Source organism: Manacus vitellinus, unplaced genomic scaffold (assembly GCF_001715985.3).
Source record: "Manacus vitellinus isolate BGI_N305 unplaced genomic scaffold, ASM171598v3 scaffold_13_pilon, whole genome shotgun sequence".
NCBI classification, from domain to species: domain Eukaryota; kingdom Metazoa; phylum Chordata; class Aves; order Passeriformes; family Pipridae; genus Manacus; species Manacus vitellinus.
In genome coordinates, this window is record NW_021938999.1 from 8,138,201 (window position 1) to 8,153,136 (window position 14,936).

At 35.9% G+C, this 14,936-nt stretch overlaps 1 protein-coding gene across 1 annotated transcript in view; it reads right to left on the reverse strand.

Annotated features, from left to right (window-relative positions):
* Positions 1–3,951: 3,951 nt before the first annotated feature.
* The window catches only part of TBC1D22A (TBC1 domain family member 22A), a 155,391-nt gene continuing 144,406 nt past the window's right edge, over positions 3,952–14,936 (reverse strand). Inside the window, exon 13 of the mRNA XM_018068010.1 lies at positions 3,952–7,054. Within this exon, the coding sequence (XP_017923499.1) occupies positions 6,926–7,054 (129 nt within the window). The 3' untranslated portion in view covers positions 3,952–6,925. The remainder of the gene's footprint in view (positions 7,055–14,936) is intronic.

The following is a 14,936-nucleotide window of genomic DNA, read 5'->3' on the forward strand; positions in this document are numbered from 1 at the left end:
CAGAATCATCGAACAGTCTGGGAGGGAAGGGACTTCAAATATCACAAATCACAGAATGTGCTGAGTTGGAAAGGACCCACAAAGATCACTGAGTCCAACTCTTAGCCCTGCACAGGACCATCCTCAAGAGTCACACCATGTGCCTGATTGTTTAGTTCCAAGCCCCCTGTCATGAGCAGTGACACCTTCCACTAGACCAGATTGCTCAATGCCCCATCCAAAGCTTCCAGGGAGGGGGCCTCCACAGCTTCTCTGGGCAAACTGTTCCAGTGCCTGACCAACCTCACAGTAAAGAATTTCTTAATATTTTTAACCTAATTTCCTCTTGTTCAGTTTGAACCCATTGCTCCTTGTTCCTAAAGAGTCTCTCTCCAGCTTCCTCCCTTCAGATACTGGAAGATATCTTCTCTTCTCCAGGATGAACAGTCCAAACTCTCAGAGTGTCTTCATAGCAAAGGTACTCCAGTCCCCTTAAAAACTTTGTGGCCCTCTTCTGGACTGGCTCCAAAAGTACCATGTCCTTCTTATGTTGGGGGCACCAGAACTTGGTTCTGGCACTTGGCACAGTTCAGGGGTCTATTCAGAGGCAGGGGTGATGGCACCTGGAAGGACCTGTTTCTCTCCATTGACTACAAAAGGAGTGTGAGCAAAGCTCAGATGTAGATGTCTCCATTTCTGACATACTGTAAGACTGGGGAGATAATTACTTACACAAATATAACTAAGTGACTACTTAACCAACACTAAGCCTTATGTCATCCCTGTCAGGACCAATATTTTGTGTTTACTACCTTTCATGGGGAATACTTATTGGATTTGGGTGTCCTTTGCTGGCTACTAGTGCTTTTAACTTAAATTGATATGAAAATTGAATAATATTATATACAAAATATATTATTTTCAGAGCATTTCCACAATGAATACAAGTTTCCTAAACCAAACAGCTACCCTTAGATGAAGAAAGATGGGATTTTTTCTTATTATTCTTTTGTGTCTTATAGAAACAATATTAGTAAGCATAATTTGAATTATTTGCAATAACTACTACAACCCAGAGCACGACCGTGCACATATAGCAAGGTAAGACTGGCCCTTACCATCAAAATACTTACATAAAGTTTCATGAGTAGCCACTGTACTGAGAATGTAGTGGCTGCTTCACCTGAATCTGTGTGTGTATTTGATGTCCTGTATTTGATCACAGTGATGGAGAGAAAAGTACTTCTTTTTCAAACTTATATGACATTTTCCACTGATGCAATAATGGTAAAATATCTGGAAAAAAACCATAGCAATGAAAACTTTTCTTTACTGATATGCCAAGTTTATTCATTTCTGCATGCAAAAGCTGAATTATTTGTTTTCATGAGGCAACTTATTCTATAGGGTTGCAGGAAATACTTGATGTCTTAGGAAAAAGTTTTACTTCATCAAGTTGGTATAGGACTAAATTTCTTTCTCCAGCTTATTGTTAACTACAGTCTAAAAGTGCTTCTACAAGCATGGCTTTGAGCTGGAGTTACAGATCTATTTTTAGACCAAAAGCCACGAAAAACTACCAAGTCTGTTGAGCTGCCTTGGCTGTTTGAATGACATCTTGTGAGTAAGATAGCCACCTAACTATTGATAAGCCTGGGTATCTCGTTACTTCCTGTGAGCTGTCATGACAGCTGCGTATTTTGTATTTCTGCTGCTGCTGGAAGAGTGAACAGAATTGATCAAATGGGCTGGTAGAAGGAACTCTTCACTGGAAATCTCAGATCTTTCTGGAGGAAGATGGAAATATATGAAAATACATAAGCTGAATTTCAAAAAAAGCTCTGTGTGAAAGACTGCATCCTGAGTTTGAGGATGAAGTTGTCCAAATACCCCAAGAGGTGCATTTTCTCCTTTCTGGAAATCAGAAAGTAATGGGAATAAAACTCCTCTATTCTCCCTGTTTGGTTTTGATTTTGGGTTTTATTTTTCTATCACTCTAAAATTCAGAATGTTCTTCTTTCCATGAGGAGGTTCTCTGCGTAGGCCCATGTAAGTGATGATTGGATAAGAAATTTCTGGAATAAAGTGGTTTGGATCCCCAAATCCAGATCTCACAGAAGTGAAATCTCAGTTGAGAAGGATACATTAACATGAAAATCAGAGAACTACGTATACTAAATCTTGATTAGTCTGATAACAAAGGCAGACTAACAGACATTGCAGTACACTTCTGTTAGAAATTTTGGCCATTTCTGACTTACATTTCTGGATGATTCTGTATTAGGAACAAAATTAATATCTGTACTGTAGTTCAGACTTTTACGCTTCTGCCTTGAGCATGGTTTTCAAGCATCTCTGTACATACTGGTTTCAATTTCAAACTTTAATTTTCTCTGATGTGGAAGCTTGATCACAAGCACCAACACAGAAGACAAATTCAAACAACTATGCTTTACTCACTGTGCACATTAATTCTCCTCTGGAAGCTTGTAGGAAATTCTTTTGTCCAAAAAAAGCCCAAGTTTCAGAGCACCTGTCTCTGAGAGGCTTTCTGTAGCATCACATCTCTCCCAGCATCTCATTTCTGGCACATGTATTCACTCTAATGTGGGCTACATACAGAAGACTTTGAAGTGCTAAAAGGCTCTCTGATACGGTGCCATTGCAATTTAACTATTTTTTCCAGTGCTGCCTCAGCTACAATAAGTTTAAGAATTAGATGGGATGCAAGATTTTTGCTTTAACTTATAAAAATGCAAATGATCTGGAATTAAATTGCTCAGGAACTTCACTCTCCATCATACAGTGATAAGAAGCACTTGAGCTGCAGTTCTTTCCCACGGCACAGCAGCTTGCCTGAGTGATCGCTGGACTGGGAGCTTTTCCACCTCACCTCGTCTTCCCATCTCCAAAGAATTTAATGTGCTACAGAGCACTTACCTTCCTCTCCACTCTGTTTTCAAGGAGGAAGTGACCTGAAGAGCAGATCAGATTTCTGGAAAGTCCTTTCTGTTGTACTTCACATTTATATCCATGGAAAGTCCTCCATCTGCCCAGGATATCAGTTATCCAGGACTGCTTTTGCACAAGAAAATCAACAAATAGCTTTCAGCTTTGTCTGCCAGCACATACCTTGTCAGATCTTGGGCCTTTACTCCACCTTCTTGATCTCTTCTGCTTTTGAAAAAAATAATTTGAAAGATCTCCCATTGCTGATTTTATTCAGGATCTTCAGAAGATTATTTCAGATGAAGAAACACAAATTTCATTCAAGGTGAGAAACCAGCATGATTACAATTCATCGTCACTCAAGCACATAACACAAAGATTGGCTGTTGCATCCCTGTCTCTCTTTTCCCCCGAATACTGTGTGGACTTTTAAAGAGAGAAGTTATTATTTTTGCCTTCCTTTTATATTTTCTCACCAGACACACTGGATTATTGGAAGTCTCCCACTAGTTTCCTTGATATAAGGAATCTCAGCTTCCTACACAGAATGTCTCTCCCTGACTGTTAAGCTACTTAAGTTTCTAGATCTTACTGACGCTATCACTCACTACCTGTTACTGTTTCCCCCCTATGAGCTGAAGTTTCCTCTTCTCCTGCATCTCAGAGCTATAAACAATTCTGTACCACCTCTATTTACTTTGCCCTGATTTGCTCCACCTTCTCTTCAGTTTAATTCTGCTATGGTATCAAATTCATCTGCTTTTTGCAGAAAATGCTCAGCACCTGTATGGACACGGTATATGCAGAGACACACCCTTGGAATTTGCTTGTATTACCGAGTTGCAAAACCTACTCTGGGAACAGAGTTGCAGAACTGTAGCTGAGAACCCAGGTTCTGTTAATGCATTTGCTTTTGTTACAAAGGCTTTTAAGACTGTAAAACAGAAACACACCAAACCCATGTTTTGATGTAGTATGCAATGTGCTTGATGAAAACAATAAACAAAAGCTTTCCACTCTATATAGCATTTCATAAATATGCGTTTATTTCCTCATCTTTCATCAGCTTTACAGTTTTAACCAGTGCCTCAGTGGTAATATTTGTCAGAAGCATACAATGGAACTTCAGATACTTCTATTCTGTAGTTCTGAAGTTAAAAACAAATTAACAGGCCTTTCCATAAGGAACTGCACCAAAAAATAATGCAACTAATTTCTTAAAACATATTACAGAGTTACATAAGATTTCAACTTACATTTCTATTCTACTCCATGTACTGTATTTACACAGTTAACTAATTTATTATTTACATTTTTCAAATTCTGTAGTCATAAATTTTTTTTATATTGTACATTCTAGTTTAAATTTTTATTACAGAAATTATTTAACACGCATTTTAGACACTGCAATTTCAATATTTCACATGAGTTCTAGGAGATTACTGCCTGGTTTCACTAATGATGTGTCAAGATGCCTCCTTCATAAGAAAATACATATTACAAAGGAATTTTATAATATTCAGAATCTTGAATTTTGAAAAAAGGAAGTACCTTGGATGTAATAATGATAATGTTTTTTCCTTTTCTATGCAGTACTTTGTTTGGAATGATATTTTTCCTGAGATGTAGAACTGTTAAGTGTAAGTCGTGGGTTTTTAATAAAAATTTGAGATTTTACATAAATGTTGGCCTTCTATTTACTGAAAGCTACTCCATCTGTATAGATATATAAATGTTATTTATATATCTTATTTTCCAGAAAAGTCTATATCTACATAAATAAACATTGCTATTATATTAGGAAACTTCCCACTATCCTTAAAAAGCAATGTGCTCAAGTACAATATTCAACTTCTGACACAGACACAACAGTAAATGTGACCTCTAATGGTAATACTTTCTTCCAAGGGAAGTAAGAGGTACCTGTTGAATTTGGAAGACATGGCAGACAACTTACGTGGACCCAGTGAAGGAAATTTTATATATCCAGTCCCAAAAATGTTATGCAGGAGCATCTGACACAGCAGACAACTTTGGGTCAACTTTCCATGTTACAAGTAACTACCTAAATAATGCCTTAATAGAAAAAAGTTAATTATAGAAAACCCTTACAACATTTAGTGCTGTGTGTCTTCTCTCATTACAATAATAGGCATTTATATTAACAAATCATTGTAGAGACTAAGTTTAAAGCAAATGGTCATAAATTTCATGTTTCTTTTATTTTGTTATTGGTAGATACTGTTAGGCACAATATGACATTCTTTGTAAACATAAATTTTGATACATTAGACCATGAACTGAAGTTACAGAAAACAGTATACAGACACTCAAGAAGCACAGATCCACTACACACTCCAGGTACAAATGCAGCCATCCAGGAGGCCCGACCTTGCATCTACTGCAACTGAAACCACCAGCTGACACCAGTAGAAAAGAAATGCATCCTAGTGACCAAGCATGTCTACTTCTGAAATAATTCATTTTTTTCTCTTCTACCAAAACCTTTGTATATTTTTAAAATATAGGTCTCATAATCGCATGTTGGTAAAAATGTATTTTACTTTATTTACCTTGAGACACCTAATTATTATAAAGTCAGTGTCAAGAACTAAGGCCCCTAAAGCAAGTAATGTAACTAACACATTTAGAAAGCTTTCTTCAAAATAGGTATCTACATATTTTTAAGAAGTTGAAAATAATCTTCCAATAACAAGTCATAAGACAAAATCTCTTGAAGGTTTTTTATTTCCCAAACTTAAAAGTGCACTACATTTTTGTGCAACGCTGTGCAACTCAAGAACCAAACTGAATAGTAAGTCTGAACTTCTAGTATATTGCTTATTGCACCTCTCACCCTTAATAACCTATAAGTGTATGGTAGGCACAAATTAATATGAGTTATTTACATCCAACAGAGCAAAGTCAGAATTCTTATCATAAATACTTCTTGAAAAAAAAAATAGTGCACTTAAATTATGTAAGTTCTAAGAAATTATTCAGTATTCCATGGTTATATGAAGAAACATTAATTTTAATCTATAAATTCATAGAGGATTTTTGTTCTGCTAATGATCTGAGTATATAGTTACTGTTAATGTTATTGGGAACTAGCTTCTCACTTCCTCCAAATATTCAGGGAAAAAAGGTATTAAATTATTTAACAAATAAGCTTTGGAAAGATATAATAATTTTCCTTTTCTAACGTGCTAGAAATGGAGAATAAGGCAACAACTGAGATAAAAATACGTCTTGCTTTGTAAACCAAGCTTCTTAATACATTTCTTAAAAGTGAACTTTCACGCTGAAAAATTGAAAGGCATTGAAAGAAAAACGTTAATTACTTTGACAAGACCATGCCTTCTATTTAATTCAGTATTTTATAACACTCCAAAACATATTGAGAGGGATTTATTTTATTGTAATAGATGAGTCTTCAGCTTTAAGTAACTCCTTTGTATGGCTAAAAAGCTTCTACAGCATCCTTCAAGACTGAGAAATATTCACCAATTTCCATTGCATGCTTCTATATTCTTATATTATTGAAGTATTATAACCTAATTCCATTGAAAACCAACAGAGATGTGCTAATATCACTGTCTTCTGAGTTATAGTAGACCTCAAAACACAGGCCTTGCTGTCTCTTATGGTCTTTATGATCACAAAAAGTTCTTTTGTTCTACTCAAACTAAACATAAATTAGATACACAGACTGCAATTCTCCTATTTAGAGAAGGGAGAAAAAGAAGAAAATTACGTGATAAGACTTCTGAACTTATTTTCTGAGCAAAAAAATTCACTTTTAAGTTTATTCAGTGCTTGATATCCTGCTTTGTCCATTTCTTTGGTATTCTGTTCTCATTCTGCAAATTCTAACAGAATTTTAATGGTCATCTTACTTCAAACGAAAGAGCAATGAGCTGAAAGCACAACCAGAACAACAGATGCCTTAATATTGCAGAACATGATGGATTTAATGATTTCTCTCTCTTTATAGTCATTTCTTGTAATGATTGGGGGCATCTGCAAAAGCAAACTTCAGTCTGTAGGCCTCTGCTAGGAGTACACTGATGTCTTCATTTCCCCATCGTCCTGTGGGTAAATTTTGTAAAAATATCAATAACTCCTAGATGGAGAAAAAAAAAAAGAAATTAATATATTTTTTCAAGCAGCAAGTAGTGTAATAGAAATATATTACTTATACAATGATTATTTATAAGCAATAACTCATGTAGTACCTCTGCATCCCAAACAAACCTGAGATCCCATTAGTGTGATTTTCTTGTAACTTTTACAGATACTTGCTATTTGACCCTTCAGTTCAGAAACTTGCTATTAATTGTAGCCGCACTATGGTTATTTGCTAGATAATTTTTTTTTTAGAAAAATAATCCATCTGTGTTGTTGCCTATCCAAATTATTGTTATGCTCCAGGGCATGGAGTTATACAATTGGATATATTTTCAAAATTATGGATGCTTGCTAAGTCTGGGACTTCCTCACAGTGATGCAAAGATAAGATACTTCTCTATTTATACATGAAAAATTATGAAATAAATTATTGTTTCAGTCACTTGCAGTCAACTCCCACTTCAATTCTTAGCCCTGGTTTCCCACTCTTTGCTGGTTTCTTGTCCCAAAATATTTTCCTGTGGGTCAGTTCTTCCTCTCTCTTGTATTAGGTTTAGGCAAAATTCACTTCCAAGCAGCCTAAACCCAAAAATAGAGGTAACAAGGAGCTCACTGGGACAGTGCCTGTATGTTCAGTTCTGATGAACATACACCAGAAACCACCATGATCCAGAGCTGCACAAAGCTTCAAATACTCATGATATGCTGAAACCTGCCAGCCCTGAGAGGCCTCTTTGGAATATCAACTACCACAAATTCTCTCCTGGGTTCATGCAAATGACAATTTTTATAAGGCTCATAATTTGACCAAACTCAGGAAGTTAGTTTGTTCTTTTTAAAAAAATGGTGACTCAAAAAGTCACAAACCCTCAAGTGTGATGCAAAAGCCACTCCAGATTAAATTTGAAGTCCATGTTTTAAACTTCCCAAAGAACAGACCACCCAGAGAACTCCTGTCTTATGCTCTTAATTGTTTTGATAATCTGTGGCAAAGCAGCAAAAGGGAAGTTTTGGGTGAATCAAAACAAAATAAATGCGGATTTTTATGATGGGAGGTATAAGGCAATCTTAGGAGTAAATGCAGTTGTTAAGCATGCTTGTATCTTCTGTGTGCTCTATTTTTGCAGAAAAACCAGACAATTTGTGTACATTTGTATACATGCATATGTATTTGTGAGGATATGCATATGTATATTTATGCATGAATATGTTTGGTAAGGTTTATTCTAAAGATCAGAAATAAGTAAGCAGGAATGCAATTAAAACTACAGCCATTATCTTGCTATAAATCAGAATTCTGCAGTATCATGTACAAGTACCCAGGGAAATTATTCTTCATAAGAGTCTTATTTTCCTTGTTCCCTCTTCTCCCTCCTCTGCACCTGCTTTCATAGAAGACAGCTGCAGGAGCCCTTAGCAAGGATTCAGTGATTTTAGAAAACAGCGAGGAGCAGATATTAACATCAAATGATTTTTTTGTGTTTGTGAGAAAATTATTTTGAGGTTTGGTCTTGCTATACTGGTTCTTGTAATGTGAAAAGAAAAAGGATAGAAGTTGAGCAGTACCCTATATTTAATTATGAATAATAAGTAGTAATACAATACTTAGCATGAGAATGTCTATATTACACTTGAGAGAACATATTTTTAATAAAGTATTGTATAACTGTCAAAATCCCACTCTTTTTTCTTTTATTTCTATGTACTTATTTGACAATTACACTGATAACTGTAATTAATAAATTAGCCATGCAAAGCAGGAAAGTTGAGTGGAGGGATGATAAATGCCTACCTCCCTGAAAGTTCTTTTCTCCTTTTACATAAGTAACTTTCAAGCAGCTCTATAACACAGCCATTAATTCAGCGAGCTTTGTGAAATTGCCTGTTTGCCGTCCCAAGATTTCTCTGGGTCAGACTTCTGGTGCAAACTGCTACAAATGATTCATATTGCTGGAGCAGTGCTTTGGTTTTCCTTTGGGCTAGTCAAATTAATTTGGCCCAAACCAATCCTCCAGCTGCTGGAGAACCCTGAGCCTTCTACCAGACCTGAGCCCTTGTACTTTGTAGAACATCATCTCACTGGTGACACAGCCCTCACCTGCCTGCACAGAAGGTACTATTAAGCTACTCAACAGCTATGGAAGGAAAGCTGAAATGCTTGAGAATGAGACTAGAATGCAAGAACCTATGTTGCTTACACATTTGGTCCACTACACTGATTGTTTCTCTGGCAACTGTACATGTTTTTCAAACCAGTAAATGCTGCTACATATTTGTGCAACACAGATAATTCTTGTAGATGAATGAATTCTGTTCATAAATTCAGTTTTGACAGTAAGGCAATCACACTGGATATGCATATAAAAGAATTATTACAAAAATAGGGTTTATTTTCTTAAAACCAACATAGCAGTTGATTTTTCAATCATCTGACTGCTCAATGACTAAAAAACAACTAAAATAACAGTCACTCATATTAATTTTGTTACATTTACTTCTCCAAAGCAGCGAAGGTACATTATCTTACTGAACAAACCATGTTTTCTATAATAAGTTCACAATTATAAAGGTTTGTTTGGAAAGGATGCATGGAAAAACACATAAAACACATGATTTTTCTCCTAGGAGACACAACATAACAGCAGGAGAAATCAGGTGCTTCAGGCTTACAGCTGGAAAACCAGAAGCATTTAACCTTATGCTCTTCACTGAATGTGCAAAGGCCATAGCTTCAATATCCACATCATATGAATTTCACCTGCAGCTCAAATCCGAAATAGGACTAGTTTAATACTTTTACCATTAATTTCAAATTATTAAGAATTTTCATCAGAATTGAATATATAAATAAATGACAGAGTAATCCATTGACTGTCCAAGTGCATTTCTGTTTGACTGGGCATTTTTCTACTGTCACCAAGGCAAAAGATCAAACTATAAGACTGATATTGACTAGAGAATATGTGTTATAAATCCACATGAAGTAACTGGCCAAAAATATACTACTTGTGTGATTGTCTAAAGATAAGGTTTATTCTCCTGTGATCTATTACAGAGCTTTAAAACTTGCTCAGATAGAAATAAAACTTATATCTTGTTAAAAATAAAGTAAAACTTGGTAAAAACCTTACTAAAGAAAATTTGATATTTTTTGAAATAAGAAAACTTTATTTTCTATAACTGCTAAAGACAATCATGCTGCATTTACGGCTGTTTGAGTATGGCACATTTTTTGGAAACAAGGAAACTTCCACAAACAAACAAACACAAACCGCCAAACAAACAATCTTCAGATTTGAAGAAACATACAGACATCAACTACTTATTATTGACACGACCACATGACAAGCTTGTCTAAAACTGCTCAATTCAGCATTTTACAGTTAAAAAGAGCAAAGATTACTACAGGTGACTGGAGCCTACTGATTTATTTTTAGTTATTATTCTTACTTTTTCACCAACAGATAAAGCAGGAACTACTAGATTGCATGTGCAAATAAGGTATCCATGCCAAGTGCTTAAATTAATTTTCTTATCCACATCAGAATTAAAATATGAGACACTCTGAAATATGATGAATCATAATATGAATCAGTATTTATCATTAAAAACTCATTGGTGATAAACTGCCCGGTCTATTTCAGAACAAGAAAAGTGAGTCTGAAAAGTGGTATTTGCAAAATATTCCTGAAAGAATTCTATTTTCTCCTTAATTTAAATAATATTGTGATGCCACCTGGTTGAGGAATCAGGGCAGCCAGTACATATCAAAGCTAGGGTTTCCAAAATCCCAGTCCAATGTTTGTTTACATTTTGGCTCTATCAACAAAAAAATATGCTCAAAATTATATCCTTTGTATTTGGCGGATGGAGGGCCCTGGTTTCTTGGACTCTTACTGAGCGGAATAGTCGTATTAATCTCTTGAACTAGGGCACAGCTGCACAGCCCAGCCTGCCAGCACAACTTCAGCTCAGTCTGTATGTCCTGCTTGCCCTCTCATGCCATACCCTGGAAAGGCATCTCCAACCTCCCTCCCCTCCTTGGCAGTCAAGCAGTGGCAGATTTTCTCCTGTCCGGGGAAGTCACAGGTATCTGAGGTATGTACAAGCAGCAGGTAATTCCTCATCTATGGAATAACTTTGTTAAATTAAAAAAACCAACCAACAAACCAACCAACACAACCACCCCACTCCTACTTTTAATTCATGTTTACTTTACCCCTGTTAAAACTTAAAGAAAAATGAGAGTGTTTTCAAAGTGGTAAAAACCTGAACATTGTAGAGAATGGGAGAACAGTCTGATTACCTTCTTGCCTCAGTCTTGACTGACCACATCTGCTTTGAAATATTACAAGTCACCATGTTCAGGAGCAACAGTTGGGTGAAGAAGTACTACCCATAGCAGAGGAGGATCAAACTACCATGCACACTTGCTCCTGCGCCCCATCAAGCACAAGAAAAAGTGAAAACATTTTAAGCACGGTGTCACTAACGTGGTTAGGGGGCTGCAGTTGATGTTACAGCAGGAGTGTGAGAAAACTGAGGGATTTTTTAGTGGGGAGAAGAGAAGGCTAAGGTAGGATCTAAGAGCAGTTCTCCACTACAATACAGTGAGGGTTAGAAAGAAGAAAGAGAGGCCAAGAGGCAAGAGTAACAAGTTGAAGCTAACTTGTCATAAGGAAGAAATCCTTTGCAGTGAGGGTGCTTGAGTAGCTTGCCAGAGAAACCTAGAATCTGTCCACTGAGATTTTCACAACTCGCCTGGGCAAGACCCTGAACAGGCTGCTCGAGCTCTGATGCCCGCCTGGCTTGCAGCAGCAGATTGCACTGTGGACCTCCCTTCCACACGGAAATTTTCCAGTCCCTTAATTTTTAAGGACATGGGCTTAATTAGAAAAGAAGTCCAAAAGCACAACAAAAAACCACTAAATATTTACTCATTTGGACCATTTCAAGAAACAATAAAGGTATGTTTGCTAATAAGTAGAAGTATGTATTTTTTATTTGGAATTAAAGAATATAGCAGGCTGGTGTAGCAGAGTTGCTGGATCAGACTATGAATAAATTAAAAATACATCAAACTAACTTTTTAATATGGTAAAAGATCTGGATGTAAACTATACACTATATATTTAAAGCACAGTTTTTAAATAATTCTTCAGCACATTTGAACCAAACAAAAACCTCTTCTTTTATAGAATTTCACTCATTGTATTTCTGTTACTTTTACTGCACTTGAATTTACATGATACTTTACATACGTGTGTTTGTAAAACACATTAAAATATGCTAAAACATTTTATATATGGCATGCTCAACTATAAGGTAGACAATAAAGTATTTTTAAACACTTAGAAGCAGTTGCGGAGAATCTAATTTTAAAGTAAATGTACTTTCAAAATGTAATTTTCCTTTGACAATTAACATGTATTCTAGAACTATCCTATTCACCATGTAGTCAAGACAAGACAGTGGTAAACATGCTGGAAGTGCTGTGGTATAAAAGCACCTTTAGCCATATGAGAAATTAAAGTATGAGATCTATGTTTTAAACACCACAACAGGAAGATCTAGGAGTAGTATTGCCTGTTAAGCAATAGCTCTTATCAGAGCCAGATTTATTCTTGAGGGAAAAAAATGTTATCCCACAAGATCCAATACACACATCTAAAATATGACCAGACTACCACATAGCTCAAAAAGGTGACTTCCAAAGCCCTTATCAATCACTATATTCCTTATTTTCCTCTAAAATCAAAAAGGTCAAGGTCTGCTCCTTGTAAACGAAATCAAAACTGAATGCTAGCAAAACTTCACAAAATACATTTTAATGATTATTACAAAGTTATCACCCTCTTTCTCCTCATTGAGATTGCAACTCAGTGAAATCTCAGTCTATTAAAACAATCTTTAGAAACCCCAAACCCAGAAGCAAAGAAAGAAAATTTTATCGAGTTTCGAAATCTGGTTCATTAGCAAATCTCCTTAGAGTCTGAAGTCTGCTTATAAACCCTTTAATCAATAGAGGTTTTAGTATAAGATTGGGCAATAATACTGGTTATTTGGCAATGGCTATCTGTAGTTATGCTATTTATTGTCATCTCTACTCTGTGGATCTTGAAGGAAGGAATATCAAAACCAATTATAGAACAAATAACTTTGATAGTTAATAAAACATAACATTATTCTAATGAGTAGAACATGAGGGTATCTTCTGTGATAATCAAAGTAATATATTTACTTCGAAAATTCAGTTCAGACTTTTTGTCTGTGTGAATTAGGTCAAAGTTCCACTGCAGGTGTTTTTTTTTTAATAGAACATACTTAACAGATCATAAAAACCAGTAATAGTGTTTTTATTTCTAGATAATATAAAATGGCAATAATTAAAGTTAAAATTAAACTTGAACATACCGAGGACATTAATAGAGTTAGTTTTTAATGTCAAAACTGAGAACCGGTCTATTAATTTAACAAATAAAGGCAGTCCTAAAATGCAGTATTTTTCTCTGAGAGTTGTTAAGCCTTCCTGCTGCTATCTGCAATGTAATTATAGTCTGAGTACTTCTGGTCTACCACAGTCCTATTTTGTACTGATAGGCAGAACCTGCAATCTTACTATATTCTATGAGCATAAACTTTTCAATATTATACTTTAGAACTACATATAAGTAAATTAAAGGTAAATTAAATTTATATATAATCTTTCATTATTTCATAAGGAATTGCTAACAACTATATTTTTAACAGGAGCTATATCTGTTTACACATTACGCAGACATATAAAACACTGCAAAATTTATGCTGGTAATTTGATTAAATGGCTCCTTTACGGCAGTTATTTGTACCTTCAAAAGTTGTGCTTGAAATTCTAGAACTTAGCACCTACTTTTTAAAGAACTAATGAGTTGAAATTCCACTAAAATTTATTTAGAATAATTACTGAGACAAGCTAAAGAGAAAATCAATTATTGTCAGAAAAAAAAGTATATTTATCTTTTTAGATAATATAAAAGAGAAACAAACCAAATCCATCACATATGATGCATGATTTTATGGGAAATTGCACAATATTGTGCTAAATATGAACAGTGCAGGAAAATGATTCAAAATTTTTTTTGCAACCAGATGTAACTGTGCAGGTAAAAGAAATCCTCAATATGGGAATTCTTTAATTCCTTTCCCATTTCCTTTATAACATTCTTTTTCACGATTCCATTTGGGATTGTTAAGTGTGAAAGGAAAGAGTTAAATGGATGGTTAGGGTGAAGAGTGCATCTTGGTTCCCTTCCCCCACGCTATGAAGCCGACAGACAGATGTGCAGAGCTACAGTGTGGCTCACCCTGTAAGAGCTGCAGTGACCAGGCTGGTAATGTGCTGTGCTGTGTTATCCTCTCATCCTCTTCCCAGATATTCAGGACGAAGGATACCTGCTGCTCTGGGACTCAGCCAAGCTCAGTCCAAATCCTCCCCCTTCAAGCTGCTATCAAAGCAGTAACAACCACACTGGCTGTGACACCAAGGCACAGGTCCAGGGCACGCTGAAGAGCCCAGCTGACCTTGTTCAGCTGTCTTAGAGCTGCTTATCCCTTCTCTCTGCCCCTCGCTGTTGATACCATAGTGCACCAAATGAATAGGGCTCTACCTCTGAGACAAGTTCTCTTTTCTTTCTTGAGTACTGTTTCTCCTCTTTCAGTGTGCTCAGCAATATTCCCTGTGCTGCTGCCACTTCTTACTTCTCCAGCTGTCCTAACCTGCTACATGGAGTTGCAAATAATGAGCTGTACTTCTGGAGTACTGTGCATCTTATTAGTTACCTATGTCTTGGAGTCAGAGAAAACATTTCTTTCCTGTTGGGTACAGTTGTAATTGAGAA